The sequence below is a fragment of the Temnothorax nylanderi genome, unplaced genomic scaffold (assembly GCF_030848795.1).
Source record: "Temnothorax nylanderi isolate EJ_2023f unplaced genomic scaffold, tnyl_v1.0 TNYL_tig0099_pilon, whole genome shotgun sequence".
NCBI lineage: Eukaryota > Metazoa > Arthropoda > Insecta > Hymenoptera > Formicidae > Temnothorax > Temnothorax nylanderi.
In genome coordinates this window covers 573,185-597,176 of record NW_027249161.1, presented here as the reverse complement: position 1 = coordinate 597,176, position 23,992 = coordinate 573,185, and the positions used below count along the sequence as shown (strand labels likewise).

General features: G+C 37.7%; 1 protein-coding gene and 1 long non-coding RNA gene across 6 annotated transcripts in view; one reads left to right on the top strand and one right to left on the bottom strand.

Moving 5' to 3' along the window:
• Kair1d (Kainate-type ionotropic glutamate receptor subunit 1D) overlaps positions 1 to 23,992 on the top strand; it is a 134,612-nt gene that overhangs the window by 61,081 nt on the left and 49,539 nt on the right. For all 4 annotated transcript variants that reach the window (XM_071711519.1, XM_071711520.1, XM_071711517.1 and 1 more), the window contains exon 4: positions 7,857 to 8,014. In XM_071711519.1, the coding sequence (XP_071567620.1) occupies positions 7,857 to 8,014 (158 nt within the window). The remainder of the gene's footprint in view (positions 1 to 7,856; positions 8,015 to 23,992) is intronic.
• LOC139775490 (uncharacterized) lies at positions 3,828 to 23,056 on the bottom strand. Of its 2 annotated transcripts, XR_011718837.1 has the most exons (4): positions 22,904 to 23,056; positions 7,352 to 7,459; positions 4,434 to 4,570; positions 3,828 to 4,368 (listed from the first exon to the last, which is right to left on the bottom strand). It is a non-coding gene; the product is annotated as an uncharacterized lncRNA (long non-coding RNA). The 2 variants fall into 2 exon arrangements; XR_011718838.1 differs by lacking the exons at positions 3,828 to 4,368; positions 4,434 to 4,570; positions 7,352 to 7,459 and adding an exon at positions 19,414 to 20,148.

The following is a 23,992-nucleotide window of genomic DNA, read 5'->3' as shown; positions in this document are numbered from 1 at the left end:
TTGATAAATTTCGAGCTACGACTTTCACGGAGCAAAGCCATCATTGATCGAATACCTTTTTAATTCTTGGTTATCAAATAGCTTGCTATTTATATCTCAATTAAAAGCTATTCGTAATTAACGGCACATTTTCGCATTTCCGCCCGCATTTCATTCTATTTCATTCATGTTCCCATAAATACTCTTATAATTGTTGCGCTAATCAATACATTGTCAAATTAACCCATCACTAAGTCCTATAAGGAGGCCCCTACGCGCTTTGCTGTTTTAAATCCTTGTGTAATTCGGGTTTTAATCAAAATTGTTAAATTGTAATTGATATTTAGAGGTAAAAGGAGTTGCTCTTTTCGAAAATCTAGTCGGTAATGGAGTGGGATATCTAAAAAAGAAGCTATAAAGGTTGAAAGTAGAGATAAAAAATAAGTTATTCTTGCCTTTTTACAAATATTCAACTAATAAATGATTTTGTCCACTTTTTTGAGTAAAATAAATTGATATAATTATTATTTGAGTAATCTATAACAAAAATTTTGCTCAAAAAGGTAAGTGAAATTATTTATTAGTTGAATATTTGTCAGTAAAAAGAAGTCACTTACGTTTTTTAACTACCTTTCAACTTTTATATCTTATTTTCAGATATCCCACCTCATCGCCGACTAGACTTTTGAAAAGAGCAATTCTTTTTACCGCTTAATAACAATTACAGTCTAAAAATTTTAATTAAGACGTCGAGTTATAAGGATTTAAAGCAAAAAAGCACATAGGGGCTTCCTTGGACTTAAGGGATTAAAACTACTTGTGTAATACCAATTGCGTAATAATTTTTTCTTGTATGCTCATATTCTCGAAAAATTTATTTACGAATATTCTTAATAACTGTATTGCCTGCGATCTTAATATTTTTTAGTAAAGAACAATTTATTCCGAATTAGGTAAAAGAGGGGACGCGCGTAAGGAGACGCGGATCAACCTGCATTACGGTCACTGTCGTGTGAAGCGTAACGTACTCGACCGCAGACGTGCTCGAAATGGCAATGTAACGAGCGTAATAAATCTCGTGTCACGCGCGAACTCCGATACTATGATAAGAGCCACCGCGGCAACGCGTAAGGCGACTTAAATATTTCACCGCTGAAATATTTCCGCCCAATTTGCATCGGCCACGAGGTCCGCGTACTCCTATATGTCCGCGTCGTGCTCTGTGAATACGTAATTTCGGCGACACTATGCCTTTCTCGCAAAGTATCTCTGGATCGCTCCCCGAAACTTTTGAGGCAGCGTATCTCGATACGCATCGATTCCTCGGAATGAAAAATGATTCGGAACGAACGGAACTTTGAGAGATTGACAGAATTGATTGTAACAACTGGAAGGTTTATTCAGTTGGATATCATGAATAATGAATTTTCTTGAAGGACATCACTCTTTTTACCTTTTTTTATTTCACAAATAAATCTACGATTGTCGTTATAAATGCAAATTGCCTTTACAAAAAATTGTACTGATTCAAAAATAAATATGTAGACAAATATAGACGCATAGTAAATATTTATATTAAATTACAATACATGGATCAATACTAAAATAATGATAATTAAGTGATAAATACATAATTAGATAATGTATGTATTTATACTAATGAGATAATTTAATAATATGCTGTGGCTTTCAATATATGATCATGTAGCAATTTGATTTACCACAGTTATGCATCTCGCTATTTAAATGTAATAAAAAACATCTCAAATAAATGTATTAATAATACAATAAAAAGATTTTTACAGACTTATTAAACAAATTTCTTAACTTTAATATTAAATCTTTATTCTAATTTTCTATAAACTAATACATAAATAGATTCTACTTGTTACTTATTAATTCCTTTATCTCGCACTTAATTATGCGATAACAACAACATTTAGAACAACAGGTTAAATAGGTTTTTTAGGGTGCCTAAAACAGAGATACAAAGATAGTTTCTGAACTGAATGAATTATACAAGAGACCGATTATTAAAATCCTCAAACAAAATAATTCAATTTTTCTTCCATTTTTTTCAGATAAAGTATTTTATGTATCAAGTATTACAGTGAAACAAGATTAATGATTAACACTTCATAGCGCACACAATGGGTGAACACAAGCGCCACTCTATCTTTCTTATTCACTATAGATGTTGAAAAAAGACAGAATGACGCTTGCGTCGACTTGTGTCGCTAAATGAAAAGCACCCAATGTTGATTCATAGAGGCGCAAATGCGTGTCGCTTCACGAGTTTGCGGATATTAATTCCGAACGAATGCATTGCATCAATAAAAACGTCGAAATATATCTTCGGAAGATCCAGTTATTTCCGGACGCGAACGCCAGATTCGATCGCACAGTCGTCGCTTATCGCCGGAAGCTCGGTGAAATTATCGGGCACGCAACCCTCTCGCTACGAAACGCTCAGATATTTTACAAGCATCGCGGACTGTAATTTACGTCGTGCTCTACACTCGATGTAATTTAAACATCGATCCCCGGTCGCGATACATTACCGCGCGCAAAATACACAAACGGGCGAACGAGATTTTGGCGTTCGCCGTAGTGGCGAGCGTAGTGCGTTATTCATAGGATACCCCGATTGGGGTTGGTTCGGCACGTGCGAATACACGACGGACATAGTCGGGCATAGTTGTCGCGATCGAAGTCACGAAGCCCCGCGATTATGGGAGATGCATGGGTATACAGCGCCGGTCAGTATTCCGCGCGAACACACCGACCGATTTATTCCTGGGAACAACTGGGCGGGGAACGGGGAGAGTTTACAGAAATTGGATCGTCGCGTAAATTACATCGGTTTTGTTAAACCAGTAATGACTTCACATTACACACGCGGAAAACAAGTTCCCTTTTTTAAAAAAGCTGTTTTGTTGCCGGCGCATCCAAGTTTATTACTAATTACCGTCAATTTAAGTAAAACGTATGAAATATAGGAAACTAGGTTATATAAAGGTTATATATTTACCTCCAGTATCCATAAACAAATATTCAATTATGACTGTTTTAATCATATCCACGCATGCCATAAATTATGTTTAGGCTAATATAAATTTTAATAAAGTAATTGCGCTTTATCGTTGTTTTTCTCAAATATCCATTTAATTTTAATAGATTTATTTTAATAGATTTTGATTATATACATTGTATATAGATTTTAATTAAAAATTTGATAAAATTACAAATTATATAGAAAAGGAATACAATGGCCGATGTATCCATTACAATACATCTACCAAGCACATACCTTGCCTTGTAGCATTTAGGAGCAGGCATTAGCATTTCAGAAAGTCAACCTACACCAAGCAACATTTGTCATTCCATATCGCATTACAGCACCGAGTGGCGAGTTTAAACAAACGCTGTTTGTTCAACCTAATTTAACTTGTGCCTGGATTTTTGCAAACTTCAAAAGAGATAACTCATTTGTGATATGTACCGTCAATGAATAAACAACATCGCCCATGTGATAATTACTAAGTTTTCAGACGAGACAAAAAACTGTGCTAAAAAAAATACACAACAACTATCTATGTAACTTCTTGAATAAACATTGAAACTCATCTGTAAATGGCCAAAAAACTTGTTGGCCTAAACCCTGTGAAATAATGATATGGAACAATCGAGGCCAAAAAGTGCATTTGCAAAAAAAATGTCATATAGGTGGAAATTGTTTATTTTTTATAGACGATATATAATATTGAAGTTATTTATATTCTTCTGGTGGTTCGTCGGGGCCCTCTCCTGGATTTTCAAGGTCCGAGGGGAAGATCCGGACACCGCCGCAACTGCGGTGCTCTTCGCGTTCCAAACCCTATCTCCCTGCTAGAGGTTTCCAGGGAACTCGAACGCTTATACAGAAAAGAAAACTCTTCCCGGATCTCCCGACGGCGTCTCCAGGTCATTTTGGGTTACCCCGACGAACACGTGGCCCTCTCCTGGATTTTTAAGGTCCGAGGGGAAGATCCGGACACCGCCGCAACTGCGGTGCTCTTCGCGTTCCAAACCCTATCTCCCTGCTAGAGGTTTCCAGGGAACTCGAACGCTTATACAGAAAAGAAAACTCTTCCCGGATCTCCCGACGGCGTCTCCAGGTCATTTTGGGTTACCCCGACGAACACTCTTACGAGGGCCCGAATTGTATGCGGTTCCGCTGCCGGGTTCCGGAATAGGAACCGGATTCCCTTTCGCCCGACGGGAAGGAAATATATCGCCTAATCCATTTTTCCATTTTACCAAGCATGCAAATAATCGACTCCCCGAGATATTTATTCTCTGCGATGAATTACAGAGGAGCAGTGCACTCTTACATCGCTGTCGGCTGACCTGTATAGACAATTAAGAGTGTAACTTGCTAAATTTAGTAAATTCCCAATTCGGCAAAAACTTACAGCTTATAATCACCATATTATTAATGAATACGACCTGGCAATTCGCCAGCAAGCGTTGTCCGCCCTCTCTGTGACAATACGAGCCTGTTAGCATCGCAAATGGACAAGTAACGGGGTCGATAACCGCACCATCGTCTCTGTTAACAGGTGAAAAAATGACCAAAAACGGTGCACGATGGTATATCGTTGAAAAATCTGCATGTTACTTTTTTTTTTATATGAATTCGTACCGTGTAAAATAACGAGCGGCGATATGAATAAAATCGCGGTGCGATCCGACGTTCTGAACTGTAAGTTACTGCTTGCGAAATCGCAGTTTCGCACGCTCATAGCACTTGTAATAAATTTCATGGACGAGATGATTTTGGGAAGCGGAATAAGATAAGTTTGGAATATCTTACTCTCTAAAGTAGGTACATCGCACTAATTTCTACTCGCGCCCTACTTAACTGTGCTCCCAAGTTAGAGCTACAACACTTTCGGAGTAATCAGCTCATATTAATGTTGTACATTTAGAACATTCGATTTTAGCATTGCTAGATGTAAGCAAAATGCGGCATGAACATCATATGAAAATATGACGAGGCAGCAAGAATACATTTTAAACATGTGTGGAATACACGCTTAAAATGCATAAAAATAGAAAATTATATGAACTGTTTATACTTAAAAATTCTTCATACAAAAAATATTGATTGCAATCGTGAAACTGTGATATTGAAAGGTACTAGTAAGTTATATGTCATATTTTGTGTACCTAAATTGTAAAATTGTGCATTTTGTAAAAATTTTATTTTTTTATCTTGTTGCCATTTTATACATGTATATATATCTTAAGATATAGAAGATAAAAATTCAAGCTGCACGTTCATGGTCCTCGTACATTTTTACTTTTAGCAAGAAACTCAGCAGAGACATTATTTTTATTTTCCGCATTCAAAAGACAAGACGTAAGCAAGGCTGCTATTACATTTTCTAGAAAATTAAAGAAAAAGAATATAAGAGAAATAAAAGAAAGAAGCAAGATATTTACAATTTAAAACAGATATTTTATGATAAGAGACTAACTAATAAAAAAATCGAGCGCACAGAACTCAATTGACGAAATTCGCGAAATAATTTTACATACTTGCCAAGAAATTAAGGCGGTGGTCTAGAACACGTGACATCGCGCATTGTAACCCAAACGACTTGAGATTACTTCGGACGAATATTATGAGCTGGATATCTGGTTCTGTCGCCAAAAAGTACGGCGAAGGAAGTCTCGAAATGGCCGGTAGTATAAAGTCTTGAAATTCGCGTATTTGCTGGACAAAGTAAAAATGGAGACAGACGCTGATGGTACGTGGAACCACAGCGAAGGGTTTTTTTGTTGAAAAATATACATTCGCTCTTTCATGGCGAATTTAGATTATTGGAAAAAGCGCGGCTGTGAAGTGAATTCTGGCGAAAATATCTCTCCAGCTCGTCTTCGATTCAGCTATTGGAGACCGTCGCGACTGTGTGATACTTGTTTTCCTAGTTAAAAGCTTGGACTATAGAGGAACCATTGCATGGCAAAGCTAGTCTCTTACAAGCTCTATTCTCACAAAAGACACTCCGTCGCATCATAATACAATGTATTGTAGAAAGTATGCAGCAAAAGGCTTGTTTTAAGACAGAAATGCTTTGTCGCGAACTTTTATTTCATTCCCATCAGAAATTATAATATATAAAATACAATATACGTACAAATAAAATTCTGTTTTAAAATCATTAAAATAACTTGTTTAAATTTGTGCTCCTAAAGTTTAAATAAGGTTTCCCTAACTCGATGATTTTAGCACTAAAAATTATTTTCAGCAAATCGATACTAATTGATGAATCATAAATTTATCATTTTTGGATGATGACTTAAGAAAGGGTTAGTAGAATCGATAATAAAATGTGAAAGCGACCATAAAGACGTCATTGTCAACAATAACGCAGCGCTTTTGAGAATGCACGATGTCTAACTTATTTCGAAATAACGAATCGAGGAAATGTAACGATAATGGCAGCGTTGTTCGCGGATAACTACGGCAGTTCACGATGTTCTATGCCCGCAATAATGGTACCTATGGAGCTCGCGTACGACTCGGTTGTGATTTATGGACAACGCCGGCGATATGTCATCGGCAACATATTGTTAAAGCTCAAATATTGTCAGAATTCAGAATTCTAACGGAATTCGAAACATGTCCGTGCGCGAATTCTTCTTGCGACGTCCCGTTGTATATTCCATTCCCAATATGCAATTTATTACTAACTGTGGATGACAACGTAGTTTCCACATTCGCAAATCTACATAAAATTTTTTCACGCCGCCGCTTTACAAATGCGCATATATCGTCACTTTACGCATTCAATAAATATCAGTATAGCTGCATAAAAATTTGTCGACATGACAGCAATGTTAGTTACTCTTATAATGTAAACAAGCACAACAATACACACATTAAATTTTTGAGGCTTAAAAATAATATTTGATTATTTTTAATTTATTCTGTAAAATTTTGTTATGTGTCTTAAGATTTCTCTCTCATGTTATAACAATAGATATTGAATATTTTATCGACTAGCATAAGTGGAAACTCTTTTCTAAATAACTTATACACATCCACATGATGATAATCGCATAATAACCATTTGTACGAATTAATTTAGTAATATCGCGACAAAATTATTTTCGATATAATCCTCCCATTTGTTTACATAACAAGCATTTAGGTGGCGTATGTTACCAAATAAAAAAATTTAAATTAAAGTAGTGTTAATTGTAATCGCATTTTTTAGTTTTAGTTCTAATTATATGTATTATAGATAAAATTTCAGATTATGTTTTGTTGTGCAACACCTGCAGTTTTCCGTTCGCCATAACAGGCTATCTCTGTACTCACCTTATCATTGTACAAGTGCGTGGTACCTCTTAAGGGTATCTCAACCAATAGGCTATGCTCCTCCGGTTGATTATATGTATTCTTAAATTAAAGCTCTATATCTGTGATCTGTGCAAGATAAAAATAACAAGTAATTGCAGATATTTCATTTATTCAACGCTATCAACGTTTCATACTCTAATTTCGTCATATTTTCATTCCATTACTCAATAGCATATAATCACATGTATTTATATATAGTTATATTATTATATACACTCCTATAATATAACTTCAGATATTACGTTCTAATAATAATACTCATTAAATTCTACGTGTTATTACTCTTTAACGAGAGATGTTAATTCATTGCACTTGTTGCCTCTCGTGCGACGGCACATTATCACGATCGACGTAGAGAGCCCGAGAGTTAAATTACATTGTACCAAAGACGTAAAAGCGTTACGGCAGCTGTTAACTCGACTGTAATAATAACATACCTTGTGATTGATCACCCGTGTTCCAGGCGTACGTCGATCTGGTGAAGGCCTGGGGCTGGAAGAGTTTTACCATTATCTACGAGAACAACGAGGGGCTCGTGCGATTGCAGGAACTTCTGAAAGCGCACGGACCCAGCGAATTTCCCATTACGGTTAGACAGCTGAGCGAGGGATCAGAGTATCGGTGAGTCAGTTCTATCCACTCTTATTCTTTCACGACGCGCTACAGCTTCCTTTCCAGGGTAGCGAGGCATTAAGCCCCCCGCGGTCCCATGTCGATATTCCAACATTTCTCGTTCATTATAAGACGACTTACAGACTTATGCTTTATACTTCGTATATAATCTGTGACGCTCTCCAAGAAATTAGTTTACCCGCCGGGCGTACCATTATTTCTGTTTTATTATTATTATTTTTCTTTATTGTGCTTTCGGAAGACATTTTCGAATTTCCATTGAAAGGAAAGCAATAATATTACAAATGATAATGCCGTGCCGAGCTGGCTGTCGTCTCACCAGTAGAATTGATTTTGTGAGTTGAGGTCAGAACGCGTGATTTATATAGAAGTACTTGAATTTCTGCAAATATCTTTTCGAGCCTCATCAAAATTTATGTATCAAATTTAAAGAAATGGGACGCATTCGTAAGTTATTCTTTCCCAAGAAGCAGAAGCCGGTTACATTAATAACTTATATCAATTTACGTTTTCTCTCGTCTGTTAGATTTACAATAATCATATAAATGAATATGAATAATATCCTACAATTTCTCGGACCCCTGAAAGACATAAAAGGATCTCTTTATCATATATTTATAAGATGTTTAACATCATAACGAGAAGAGAAGGTATATCGAAAATCTCAATAATCTTTGTAGGATCGTTCTCTTGATCCAGCAGAAACCTTATAAAGCTTCAGCAAAAGCATAAACGTTTTTTAAGAGAAACTTAGAGCCATCTTTTTTCTTGATCGTACCCTAACTTCCGATTTATCCCACACGCAACGAGAATGGCTTCGACCGATCGCTCTCGTTCGCTAGCAACAGCACGTAGATCTCCGCGCCGGAGTCGATGTGTCGAGACAGTCTCAGAGGGACTTCAGTCGTCTGCGATCGATATTATCGTCGCATTAACGGTGAGCCCAAACATCAGTCGTGTCGCACGTGGCGCACCGGTATGACTGCGCGCCGAGAATGGCCCATTAAGATTGAAACATCGTGTCGGTGTGTAACGCTTACTACAACGACGATCTTAGGCAAAGTCGCGACGTGGACATGTCGGTATCGATCGTGTCAGCTGACTTGCGCCGCCCGCGCCGTTAGGAAACTGTGTCAACTGTAGGACATATCCAATGGGCGAATCTTCCCTCTCTCCCGTTCTATTTTCCGCTGATAACCCGTTTGCCTCGCTTATCCTTCCGACGATGAGATCGCCGGAACTACCCTAAGAAGCGTCTCGCGATTAAGCTCCTCGCTAAGCCTTTAATTAAAATTCTGTTAAAGTACAATTGGAATAAAGCAAGGAGTAAGATTTATCCTTATCTATATTTGCATTTATGGAATTTAATTGGCGAGAATATTTACTGAGATTTAACCACTTATAATTGAAAAACTATTCTGACACTCGATATTTTCATCCAGGGGGGAAACGAATCCATTGTATGATTCGTAAACGAACAAGGTTACAGAGAATTTGAAGCATTTTCTTGTATTTTCTACGAAATATATTTTAACAGTGGCGATATATGACAGATCGATCGAACCAGTGATAGAGCCTTTCGCTACTTGAGAGTCTCGATAAGCAGCGATAGAGATACAATGCAAGAAGTCCGAAAGCAAACATGTAGGACAGAATAGATACATGAAGATTGAGAGTAAGATACGAGTTTATAAAGTGTATGTTCAACCATAGTAACATATGCAGCTGAAACGAGAGCAGAGAGGCAACGAGAACAAAATCGATGGCTAGAACAACAGAGATGAGGACATTGCGCTCAATATTAGGTATCAGCTTACGAAATCGCATAGCAAATTCGTCCATAAGGGAACAATGCGGAGTCCAGGATGTAGTGCAGTGGGTTCGAGAAAGACGACAGTCGAGAGACCATGTCGATAGGATGAGTGATGCAAGGATCGGCAAATGGGCCAAAATGGAAACACCACAAACGACTAGGCCACTAGGAAGATCGCCTAAACGTGGAGAGACAGAGAGAGAGAGTTAGACATGAATCTCCCAAGGAAAGTAACGGATCTATGAAAAAACTGTTAAAGAACAGGGCAAAATACAATAAGAGGAAGAAGAAGATTTTAATAAAATGGTAGTTAAAAATGAAATAACAGTTTAAGTATCTTTTTTGCTACCTGCACTTTCAAGAGCCAGCATATTCGCTCATTTACATTATTATTTTAATTTCTCTCTTAACCTCTGAAAAAGTTGAAGAATTATATTTATGCTTGTCCCCTGCATTGCATCGGCGCGTATTACTCGGTCTGCGGAAAAAGTTTTTCGTAAATTGCATTATTCATAGTAGCGATCCGCGACGGTGACTTATTGCTGCCGCCCTACGGTTAGAAGGGTAAAACGATAGGGATTTGAATAAATTCGGTTAGATTTGCCTCTGGACGTGCAACGTATCCTATCTTAAAATTCATCGCTTGCGCTACATTCTCCTTGTTCCAGCAAAGCGACCAATTTACAAAACTTCTGCCGGATCGCGCCCGCATGTGTCGTGCGAGCGGTGCGCATCTTTTCCTCTCGGTGAAATGAAACAATTCTAGAATTTCCGTATGGTAAGGAAGGATAATTTATTAAGGACTTTATTTTGATTTACTTTAAAATTCAAATGTTGAAATAATTGCGCTTATCAATTGGACTACCGATCGATTAATTAATGCCGCCATATGACATTTTTAGCTTCACTTGTGCAAATTAACAGATTAACGCAGTGGCAGTCATCTGTTATCGAAACGCTTGTAGGAAATAAATGTCATTTAATATAAAATTTTGAATGATATAAGTAGCTAGATAATAACGTGTAATAAGAGTAATGTAAAAGTAAAAAATAAACGAAATTCAATACACGTAATGAGGATATAATTTAATCTTATTTAATCATATCGCACAATATTTTATATATGCTTATGATAATGAAAATTCTACTGTGGCGTACACAATAAAACTCACTTGACAGACAACATGTTAACCCCTTGAGTATCGCACCATTTTCCTCGAGTGGCCCTAAAATACCAAACATAAAAGATCCTCAAAAATTAATGAAAATTTATATAGAGAGGTTTTTGATGGTGCTGATAACGAGTTTCAAGTCAAATTAAAAAAAAAATTGTCATAAAATTGTTTAAACATTCTTTTTCAAGCATGACTTATAAATCATGTTTATCATACTCAAAAACTTTTAAATGTACCTTGTTTCAGTCATTAATTCATTGTAAAACTTAATATAACAAAATATCTCATAACGAGAATATTCAAAAATTTTCATTTTTCTGATAGCCATATCTTTTTTCTGAGGCAACACTTTGCAAATTGGACTAAAACAATCGTGTTTAACACACCCAAAAACTTCTAGTTACACATTGCTTCAGTAATAAAATCACTAGCGGCTCTAATATAACAAAATATTTTATGATGAGAAAATGCATTTTCGCGACACTGAACGCGAAGTCCAAAATGACGAGAATTCTCGTCATCGGCAGTCAAGGGGTTAAAAATTTCTATTATATAGTAGTATTGTGAACAGTATATAAGTGGAAAGAAAATAACGTATTATAGAGACATGAAATATTATATTATTAAAATCACCAAAAATGATGATTTTAATAATATACTACTTCAACCGCAATACATTGTTGACGCGCTTGAAAAATTCGATATCGCGTCTTCTCAAGATGTTGAAAGATTAACTTCGATGCGCCCTGACACGCAGTTATTCCCCGATGTGAACGAAGGAAATGAACGATGCTCGCGGAGCGTAACGCGGCCGCGAAGCGGAAATGAAGTCGTATCTTATCTCGGTCCCGCTCCCTACAGCCACTCACCAAGATTCGCAAAGTGAATAATTCCCCGATCATTTATTTCGGCGTTCCGCTTTAGCGCCGTGCGCTCCCGCGGTATGGACAAAAGGAAAGCGAATGAAGCCCGAGCAGAAACAAGGATCACCGGCGGCGAAATAAAACCGTCTCATATTTTTCGAGACGAGCAGACGCAAAGAAAAGAAGAAGCGTCGCGTCGCCTAAAGTCCGTGACTGAACTTTCCTCGAGACTGAAAAATCCGTAAAAAGCGATTAAAACTGTCCCGTAAAAATTTATGCGGATGAAGGAAGGTTTGGCAGAGAAAATCGCGATATAGAGGCGTTTGATAAGATAGTAGCGCTTAAATTGTAATTCTCAGTGACCTCGAGTATGAATATTCCGTAAGCTTGATACACGGATAGAGTTTCTCAGAGCGGCAAGGAGATAAGAACGCGCCGACTATACTGCTCGAACGCATAATGTAGTCGCAGTGATTTCCGTTGAAACTCACATGAGCGAGAGATTATCTCTGAAGCTGTGACTTTCGAAGCGGATGGACACCTGGAAGTGCTTAGCTTTCGCGGAGGAGATTCCGTAAGAGAAACGGCTCACGAACGGATCGACAAGATCGCGCGCTTTATCGTGGAGAACACTTCGACGGCTAAGAGAAAAGAGAACTGACACGGAAAATCGCGGGGGAGAAGAGATACGCGAGTTTTACCGGCGATACAGCTTCGCGGTTAAACATCAGCTTATACCCCCGCGCAAACAGTTACCCCCCTTCTGCATTTCGCGTGCCCGCCCGGCCGACAGTGATATAAAACTTTATCTCCGGTAAGCGTAGTCGAGCGCGAGATGACCGCTTTAAAATCGCTTCCAACACGTTTCGAATAATATTCGTGCGTTGATTTTCGCGAATGACACTTCCCTGTGCAACAAGTGCGCGGGTTGAAAACATGGAGTGGAGTTAAAAACCATTTGGGTTAAAAACGAGTTCACTTATATATGGCATAACTGTCACAATAAATAACGATTCTATTTAAATACTGTACATTTTGCACTATTTGCAATAAGGAGAACAAAGTGTCTATCGTAAATTGATCCCAATTAAAAAGAATTGTACGATATTAAGATATAAAAATACAAATTCGCGAAAGAACACTCTAACATTTCTCTAACATTATGCACGCTCAGTGCGTCAGCTCCACGTGTTACTATTTCGCACATTTTACAGTATATCACGGTTTTCTATATCACGGAAGATCAAACGAACGGTACGTGCTAAAGCCAAATAAAGCAGAGCCACGAATATTTTGCAGACGAGTGACTTCCAATACCATTTACATGGCGAATCGCTTAAGAGTTGGTATCCGTGTGTACACGGATTTCATACATATGGACTAACATCGCGTTTACGCTTAGCGGCGTTTAATCTTTCGCGGAATCGAGAGACCGCGAGAATATGTCGAGCGGTAACTCAAACGATTTGTCTGTACATCGAAATCCGGGAAGTTCCAAGGTTCCTTACCTAAAATGCTGGCGGACGTCCGCGTCGTCGCTAAGTCACTCGCCTAATGGAGAGAAACGGGAAGATGGAAGGAAGCCGTGCGCGCGCGCGCGCGCGCGCGCGCTCGAGAGAGAGAGAGAGAGAGAGAGAGAGAGAGAGAGAGAGAGAGAGAGAGAGAGAGAGAGAGAGAGAGAGAGAGAGAGAGAGAGAGAACTGGTACGGCATAAGTAATTGAAATGTTTCGAAGCCGGCCATGTGGAAACGCTCGGTTTCGGGGTATATGTACGTTCGGGCCCCCGCCTGCAGTTATACGACTGGCATGATGATAAGAGGAGTTTCCCTCTCGAGAAGACTTCAAACGCATCAGCCAATCCGCCACGGCCACGAACTTCGAGGGTAGCTTCCGTTCGCAGCCGCATGGATGGTCCGGCAAATCTTACGTCACGTTTTCCGCCGTCGACTCCGACCGTCCGATTGATCAAAGGAACATCGCGCCGAATGAGCGGGCGGAATACTGCTCTTCTTCCCTTGCCGTGCCTGCCTCGTCAATTAGGATCATCTCTCCGTGAGACTCTGCGCGGAAGTTTTTCTTTGACCAACTGCGCAATAATGCCTCGCCGGCGCGGCGCGGTGCTTTGGACCGAAACTGATAAAAGTATACTTATCTATAATGCTATAATACAGATATATACGCGCAATGCATCCCTTCATTTTCTGAAACGCGTACATGGAGTAAGTAGGGGCTATTCGAGTCGGTTAAAGAAAAAAATCGAATGAAACATTTTCAAGACAGGGAGGAGCTCTTCAACTTTCAGGATAGGCAGGGACTTTTTTTTAGTTCGGAGGCGTTTTGGTTTTTTGCCTTTAAAATTTGTTATCCAATTGTTTCTTTAAACTGACTCAAATAGCCCTTCCTTACCCTATATAAAACGGACAAAAAGTTATTATTGAATTATAGACTCAGGTTCTTTACTCGTACAAACGCGTTTATAATAAAGAATATATTGTTTTATCTTTTCAATGTCCATCAATTTAGAATTTCATAACTAAATTAATATTGAATAACCAGAGAAGCGCTGTAAAAATTCTCACTTCAATAATGATAACAGTCATGTTTAAATAAGCAGAATATATGCACGCTATTTATCATACATATCGAAATGTCTCAAGAAGCATAACGTTCCTCGTGAAATAACCGGCCAAAATAATTTTACATATCCCGCGTGTATTTCTTGAAGCAGACATCGCGTGTCGGCTATGAATTCGCTTAAAACTGGCGCGCTGTGCGGCCTAATACCACGATTCCGGTTGCTTTTCCGTGGTAATTTCTCCCCACGGTACTAAAACTGCCATCGAGGAAAAGAAAGTATTCGCGCGTGCACGTGTACGCGTGCACATCAATGTGCCCGGCGCGCGGCGTGGGGATCTTCCCGGGGGTGTAAGCAACGAGGGAATTTCAGATTTCTACCACTTTGCAAACTTTCGCGATAAATGTTTGATCAGCAATGAAATCGAGTTGAGATACGTAGCAAGAGTAAACGATCATGCAACAGCTGTGTTTTAAGAGCAATACAATTTACGATAAAAATATATTTAATAGTTTCAGAATGTGACGTCGGTATGTGATAAAAATAAATAACGCGGAAAAAAGTAAGAGTATATCCAAACATATATGTTAAAAATGCAAAGTAATATTAATTAATAGTTTTTCAACATTTATCTTTGAATTTTATACAAAAATACTAAATAAATGTACATAATTCAGATAGAATTTTGAGAAGATGTGTCCAAACTCAATCTAACAATAAGTCAAGACTTAATATAAGAGTTGACTTACTTAACTTAAAATTAGATAATTATAAAAATACAAATATATTTATTAATTACAAATATATGTGTATTTTTATAATTTTTATAATTTTAAGTTAAGTAAATCAATTGTTATGTTAAGTCTTGACTTATTGTTAGATCGAGTTCGGACACATCTTTTCAAAATTCTATCATATAATAATAATAATAATATTACTTATGTAAGCATTCATGTAAGAATCAAATATACTTTATTAGGATTAGAATTTTATTTATACATATTATTATTTATTTTTCAACATATTTGTAAACAAATTCAGTACATCTTGTTAGATTTCGCTATTCACTGGATATACTTGAATATCTCGGATATCCAAGATATCTTAGATTCTATCTTCGCAATTTAATGTAGCATAAATATAAATATTTATAAAAAATTTATGGAAAATTTCAGAATTTACGTAGGTAAAATCATCTAAAAGTAAACACCACTGCGAAATAAAGTTTCAAAATCGCAGCGATATCTTATTCCTGCAGTTTCATCTTACATCTGATTTGCGCTTTTGCAATGAAAACATTTGGCAAACCTCGATGACAGATTACTGCATTAATAGACTTGCCTGAAACCACGAGAGATTTGCAGCGTCTTTATAACATGAAAATCTTTAAGAAAATATGTATCAATTATTGGACGATAGTTTTATCATCTTTCAATACATTAATCTTCCAAATATGTAATAGAGTCTCTTCGAGAGAGACTCTGCAATTCCTTCTCATAGAGAATTGCAAAATCAATGTTTCTATTAAATATTTTAATTTGGTATATTCTGGTAATAATTATGGTAATAATTATCTAGGTAATCAATTCACATTTCTGGAACAAGTTATGTATAATTCAGCGCATTTTGTGACATTTTTAATTTGTATTTATTAATTAAACGTTCTTATACTGGATATATTAGTAGCAAGTTACTTATAATGAAGCTCATTTCTTTTCTAAATAGAGTTTTAAAATAGAATAGATTGATTCATGTTTAAAATATATATACTTAAAACGGTGTGTCACTAATTTTAAAGCAGTGAAATTAGATGTATCACTCTACAATAAGAGCATTATGATTTAATCTATTATAAAATTTATTACAATTGTTAATGTAAATAGAATATACACCGTCACTTTATACGCATAACAAGAATGGAAAATGGGACACGCAAAATTGTGTCTGCACACGAAAAACGCGTATTCATTTTCGTGAAAGAAACGAATTAAACGTTTCACTTGGACGACGAATGAGCGTAATACGTTTTCTTCCGGTGGCAATTTATCCAAGAAGTTAAACCCGTCGACGACAGTCGCATTCAATAACGAGATAAAACTTAGCGGGTACTGCGTTTTGCTCAAACGTAATCTTTGTTGCGGCTGGTGTACCGAGGTCGAGGAATCAAGTGGCGATGGAGATGCACCATGAATAATCTCCCGGGAATATGGCCCTTCCAGCGCATCCGGCTGCATCTGCATCTCGCGATGTACAGCAAGGGGCTTGGGCGGGGTCCGCTGAGGTTAAGCGAGTTTCCTCTCGGGGGAAACAAATGAGTATGTTAATTCAAGCGTAAAAGTGGGCATGGTTAAACCTGCGCGTTCGTTGTTGTTGTATTGACATTGCATCCGGTTTCCCTCACTCGCCGCGCTGCGTTTCTCTACGATACAATCGATTCTCTCGCAGTTAACAATAAATTCCGCATGAACCGATAAACTCTAAGCGCAATTGAAGGTTTGAGTTTCAACAACAAAATAAATTCACAAAAAATAAAATTTCCTCTAAATACAAAGTCGTGTTTGAAACTGATAAATCACGATTTATATGGCTTCGTTACATTGTTGCGCTGAACTTTTAATTCTAGATACAATATCATTAAAACGAGATCAAACTGAAAAGTTAAAAGTTCCTCTGATAATTTAAATAAGCAAAAATAGAGAAATACAATAATTTAAAAAATTTTAGATTTTATTTCATTATTGCACTGAATTTCTTAATTCTAGATACAATAATATCATTAAAACGAGAGATCAAACTGAAAAGTTAAAAATTCCTTTGATAATTTAAGCAAAAATAAAGACAATTTAAAAAATTAACCATCCGTCTGTATACGTTTTTTTGCACCCTTGGAGTGTATACGTGGGTCTGTCACATTTGACGCTATTTTTCCTTACTTTAAAATATTTTAAAAAATCTGAAAAAATTCACGAAACGTCTGTCTACATTGTAGTTGACGATTTTATAGTCATTTTGATGAAACATCGTTTATTTAATATTTTCTGGCAGACTTACAAGTTTTGCAATTACGAGCAGATATCATTAGCTCGGACGTCGTAGACCCACGTATACAGACGGAGAGTTAACTTTTGTTTCACGAGCACCGTCACCGGCGGTTTACGACAAAATCCGCGTAGGTTTGTGACGATTGTGACGCAATTGCTTCCTCGTGTCCGCAAATATCTTTATTATTATAAGCGTTGTTATTATAAGCGATGTTGGCTTCTTCACCACTTACTTCGGAACTCATACGTGTTTGCCAACAACGACGAAAACAAAAGCTGCGATTATAAAACGATATCGCAAACAAGCCGCGCGCTGGGGGGATTCTGGTGGATGCAAGCCGCTCGACGACATTCGAGAACTTCCTCTTTGCACGGCGCGGCGCGGCGCGGCGCGGCGCCGGCTCTGGCGACGAGCAATTTCGTCGCAAGCAACCGTTTGTTAAACCCGGAACTTTCCGCGTGCAGTGCGCGAGCGCGCCCGTTGCGCCCCGGGGAGAGATTTAGCCGCAATCTCGAGGCGATAAGCCACGGTCCTCTCTCCTCTCCACTCCTTCGTCTCCCGTGCACCGCGCGCGGAGGTATAAATATGTGACGGAATGATGCACGGTCTTCCGCAATGTCGCCGAGACGCGTTTGCGATGACGACTTTCTCGCTGTCGTCGCCTCCCAATTGTCTCTACCACTGCCTGTGATCTCTCAAGAGTGAAATATCTCGCAACTCGCAACCTCAATCGTCCGATGACGAAATACGATTAATCTTCCACTTGGCAACGTTTCCGTAAGATGGAAGATTTGTGAAAAGCTGCGAATGCTGTGCTTTTCACAATAACGATAACTTTGAGAAAAATAATTTCTCCCTCCCTCCTTTCCCCCCACCCTCTTTCTCTTTCTTCGGGTCAAATGTACAAGTTCGACATTCGAAAGAAAACCTATGTTAAAATTCAATTCCGTCGAACTGCAGAGACGTAAGGAACGATCGACCTGGGTGAAAGCGGAGACGACTAGGTAAATAAGGTGTGAACGATGAGTTATCGCCGTGCAAACTTTCTCGCCTCATCCGTTACCTTCGTCGAATGGATTCTTCTGGCTGGGTTGGCGGTTCTGCCTTGCTTTCGCCGGCATGGCATCGCGTGCTTCGCGCACTTCTCCCACCGGTTATACCACCATCGTACTCTTGCACGGCGCACGAAGTCGGGATGAGAAATGGTTTCGGGGGTTAGTGACTGCGTGCAAGTTACATCTCAACGGACGGCCCCGTCCTGGAGTCGAGTACAGTTCACCGACCAACACGGAATAACTGCTCGCCTGCCCCCCCCCCCGCCCCCTCGTTTCTGACACGCTCCACAAACTCGTGAAACGCTCGTTAGGGTAAAATTAATTTTATTTACCATTACCTTTCTCGATTACCGCCGAGTTCTCTCACTTGCTCGTAATGTTATATGGGCTATTATTTCTCTACGTATCACTAGGGATATCCCAAATCTAAATAGTTTCAAAATAAACGTGCATTACATAAATAACGGGGCGTTGTGAATATACAAAAGTACGCATAGATAAAAAAAAGTTTAAAAAAAGGTTGAGGTAAGCAATAAAAGTTATAGTTTTACCAGAATAAAAAGATTATAATAAAACTTGTGCACATTTAATTCTTTTTTTATATTTCTTTATGTCTTTTTAGTTTTCTTTTCAACATATGAGCTTTATTTTTCTTCGTCCATTGTATTGTATTTACTAATTATTTTGAGTTGAATAGATTAATAAATAGATAAATGATTGTAACAATTCTATTATTCGGATATCTTCAATTATTACATGTTTCGGTACCATATCTCGTTGAGAATGAGATAAGAATATATTGAGATAATATATTTATATTATTTTTTATAAAACTATATATACAAAAAAATTTTATATCTAAAATTAACGACATCATTAAAGTATATGTATTAATAAAATCCAAAACTTACAAATAACGAAAATAAAATAATTAGTAAAAATTTACTTCGAACTATAAAGTTTTTTTCGGATATATTCAAGTTATAATTATTCGGACATATCAAGATCTAATTTCTTTTATTGCTACTTATTTTAAGCAGATTTTTTTTTATTTCCAGTGGATAATTCCATAAAAGCTTATTAATACCGAAATGCGTTGAAACAATTGAAATAATTGGACACAGGGATTGATTTCTCTAAAGGTAATTCGTTTCGTAGCCTTAGCGTCAGATTGACAGTTTCTTGACGAAATCCTCTCTATATTGAGTACGATTCTCAACATGAGGTGTTATGGGAGCCCGAACGATTCCATGAAAAATTGATTTTCCGATAAAGCAGCTGTCGCCGACAGATAGAGGTCGATCGCTCTCGTCTCACCCTTGATATAGTTCGCGCGTGGGCGCGTCTTAATTTATATGAGACTTCCGTTGCATTCCACAGTGCTCTGCCAAGGGGACGAGTCCCTCCAAGATTCGGTGGACGGTATCGATCAGGGAGCAATTTCTTTTTAACGAGGATCCGCAATAGCTTCTTCAAGTGAGGCTCCGATTTAGCGTTGAAGATCGTACGAGAGAGCTGACTCTCGAGCCGTGTCCCTCTCCATATAGACAGCAATCTTTAGCGCCGGCCATAATCTCAATCCTCATCTTCGGTTTTCCCCTAGTGGCGGTTCGAGAAAGCGAATGATAGAATTTTTCATCAGCCGTGGCCGTTACGCCGGCTTTCGTCGATTAATTAGAAAACTTCCACCCTAGATCCACTCAATTTCTTTCAGTCCTATCCGAACTTTAAATTACTCCCGACTCGTCGGCAGATTTACCATGACAAGTTATATCTGATGAAAGTTTATGAAGAAACGCGATAATATCTTACGGATCTTTATATGGATCGAAACATATGAATTATTTTTTAATTATTTCTCTAATTATTTTAAGTATATGTTTGTTAGTATATAGTTATGGAGGTAAAATGTTTTAAATTTTCGGCAAAAGCTGCAAACGCAAAACTTACATGGAAAGAACGGTTTTGCTGAAGTATCTAAAAATTTAGCTAGATATAGATCTGAAAATAATTTTGTTGCACCATCAAAGTAATTATATAGAGCACTCAAACTGATTGCTAAAATGTCAAAATTTTTTACACAGCATTATCATCATACTTTAGCGACCTACTATAATTATTTTGATGGTGCAACAAAACTATTTTCAGATCTGTATCTAGCTAAATTTTTAAATACTTCGGCAAAACCGTTTTTTCCGTGTAAGAATGGTGTTTCACCATATTTTCTTCAATATTAAAAAAAAAGCAAATATACCATTTGCCATATTTTTAATATAACTTATTATACGTATATTACTTATATTACTCAGAACTCAGAAGAGTGAAATATAAGAAATCGATAAGAAATTTATTCTCTTCCCCTTTAAATTGTACTCCGCGAATCACAATTATGTGCTACGTTGGCAAAATTCATTTCCGTTCTAGTTGCAAGCGAATATTTTATTTCGACACAACGCCAAGTTTAAGAGACAAGGCGGCAAATGTTGGACTACTTGTTGACACCGCAGTGAGTTTATGAGCAGCAAACGCGATTAAGAAATACACGAGTTTACTCACGAGGCTTCAACTATTAGCGCGAGAGATGTGAAGTTTTCCGCATAAATTACAAAATTGAATTATATAATTGCTACCGGTTTATATTAAGAGGGATGGATCGACTCGTGATGAAGGGAGACTCTTCTCCATGTCGCATGTCGCCGTGCAACGTACAATGAAGTTATACCGTGAGTTCTTCCTCCCTCGTTTTGTAGGTCGCGATAAAAATGTTGCGCGAGAGAAAGAGAGAGGCGCAACTTTCCATTACCTACGTGTAGCGATGTCCTCGCGCGAAATACTGTTTATGCCCGTGTACTTACGACGACAGCGTAAATACGGAGATAATACAAAAGTGTATCTAGACGTACGTTTTTCCCCCAAATATACGAGGTATCTCAAATAGGGCTCGTGATGCGTGTACGTCCAAGATTGTCGTTCGTTTTGATATTATTAGCTGCAGTAATATTTCACGCACGCAATTCAAGTACATCGTCCAATCCTCGTGTACACTCTATATTTGTAATCCGAATCTTTACATCGTATAAGCAACTTTTATATTTGTGAAATACGTTACAGAAATTTTGAGCAGAAAAAGAACATAGACCTTTACTATTTATATAATTACTTCTGATTTAGTACATGTTAACTTGAACGATATTCACTTCTACAATTTTTTTAAATTTTTGGAATCAAAATATAAATTGGTTAAAATAACATATAATTTAAACATTTAATTATAGGTATTATATGCAAATCAAGAAAAAATTAAAAAATTATCAGGATTTTATTTTTTTGTAATAATAGATTAATTGATAAGTTGAGAATTACATCTTTGACATTTTGCTTGCAGTCTTTACTAAAATACAGATAAAGTCGTGCATAATTTTCACACGTACATAATACTTGAAACATCACTCTCTTTGAATGATTTCTTTCACCGTCATTCAAATTTAAGTGCCACTTATGAAGCGCACGGGATTTTATTCGTATTCAAATGCAACTAATTGCCAATACGAGCTCGAAAAGCGACGTATCATCGACAACTTGGACGTGGCTTTAACTTAAACATACTGGTTATCGAAGTGCCGCAGCAGCTTTGCGACTTATCGGGAAAAAAGTTCCACGATGTCATACATAAAGTATTAGCATATATAACGCTATTACTGACCTTCCCTGAGTTTTTAGCGCTCGTGCCTTTTTCATGCCGCGACATATAGAAGATATTACCGTCGTCCATCAACCGCTCCGGTTCTTTCAAAAAGCAGCATATTATCGTGCGCACAAAAGCCGCTTTATTCAGCCATCGCTGCCTATCGAAACGTTGCACAGTTTCACAATTTATAACTGAAACTTTCGTATCTGCGCCGTGTTCAACAACAATCCGTAATTCCGCGCGATGACAACCGTATAAAAATGCACTGTCACGTTTCGTGCATATCAGTGGTCGTCAAAAAATTCAAACAACCGTGTGATTTCCCGCAAATTTAGCGTTTGTATTTGATTTATACCGGTGCAATCTAATTGATCTAACAGCGTGCACATTTAGATAAAATTTAACGTATTGTTCGTAAAGAAAGAAATTGAACAACCGCCCAGTGAAACTATATATTTGCGCGATCTTTTATGCGATCAAAGGAGCAGCTTAACGCACGAATAATTATGCATTATTCGACGTAACGTTATTGTTATAGCGAGTGTTATCATTAGAAGCTAGCATACATTAGTACCATCAGCAATTATTATAGTGGCTGTTATTGGAACGAGAAATTCTATTGAATTGTCAGGAGAGTTAATTTCCCAAATGATTCGGGCTTATTACCAATATCTGCGCTCCACCCGCTCCATGTTCTTGGGATATTACAACATCCATCACGCATCCCGAGCAGCGTTCTCTCGTCTATTCCCAAAGGACGATGATGCATCGTGTCTCTTATACAATTTCTTAAGTGGTCGCGCGCACGGTCATATTTTCCTAGCGGTCGACAAGAACGTCTTCCGTTTCGCTGATGTATGATCTAAATCTGACGTCTCCGCTGGCACAAAGCGCGGGTCTTCAATCCGCGGGGATTAACTGTGACAGATACGCGAGGAAGATCAAACGCCGTAAGAACGTCTTTATCTCGCGCTAACAATCTCGAATATCGCACGAGGTACTGTCGAGACACTTAAAAATATCGATCTTCGATAACGTTACTTCGTTAACAGAAATTATAGGCTACTGATACTTTGAAGTCGCTAAAGCCCGGTTTCAGAGAGGCCATCGACATTCATGAATATAAATTAACGGAATTATTATTAATTGTTTTCGCAAGAACTGTTAATTACTTTGCGCAGTATTTGGAAGAAAAACGGTAGTTCGAATAATGCCTTTTTTATCATCTTAGTAACATTTACTATTAATTATATATGTGTACTTGATTTTAATACTTGCAATAATTAACATTGACACTTTGTTCGAAATTCGAACATCCTTAGAAGTATCGGCGCAAATTATGCCCCTTATAATGATTTATATCAAATAACAATTTATTGTCAAGCAGGGAAACTGTTTTCTTCATCTTGGCATTCTGCTTCTAGAAAGCATAACGATTTTTCCGAACACATGAGACAAGGAAAAACAACGATCAACGAAAAACCTGTTTACAAGATTTCGGCAAAACAGCTGACTATTACGATGACTGTCTGAACTTTGACACCGTGAATTCTTGAAATCCCGAAAAGCGCGCTGCTACTTCCGGTCACTTGTAGCGACAATCATCCTTTATTCGCGCAACACTTAATCTGTACTGCAATGTGTATCCATTTTAACATACTTCGTTCTCTCTAAAAGTCAAAGGGTGAAATATCACTCAAAACGAGTGAGATGCAAGTTTAACGAAAAGTGAAAATTGAACCTGTGCACTTCGAG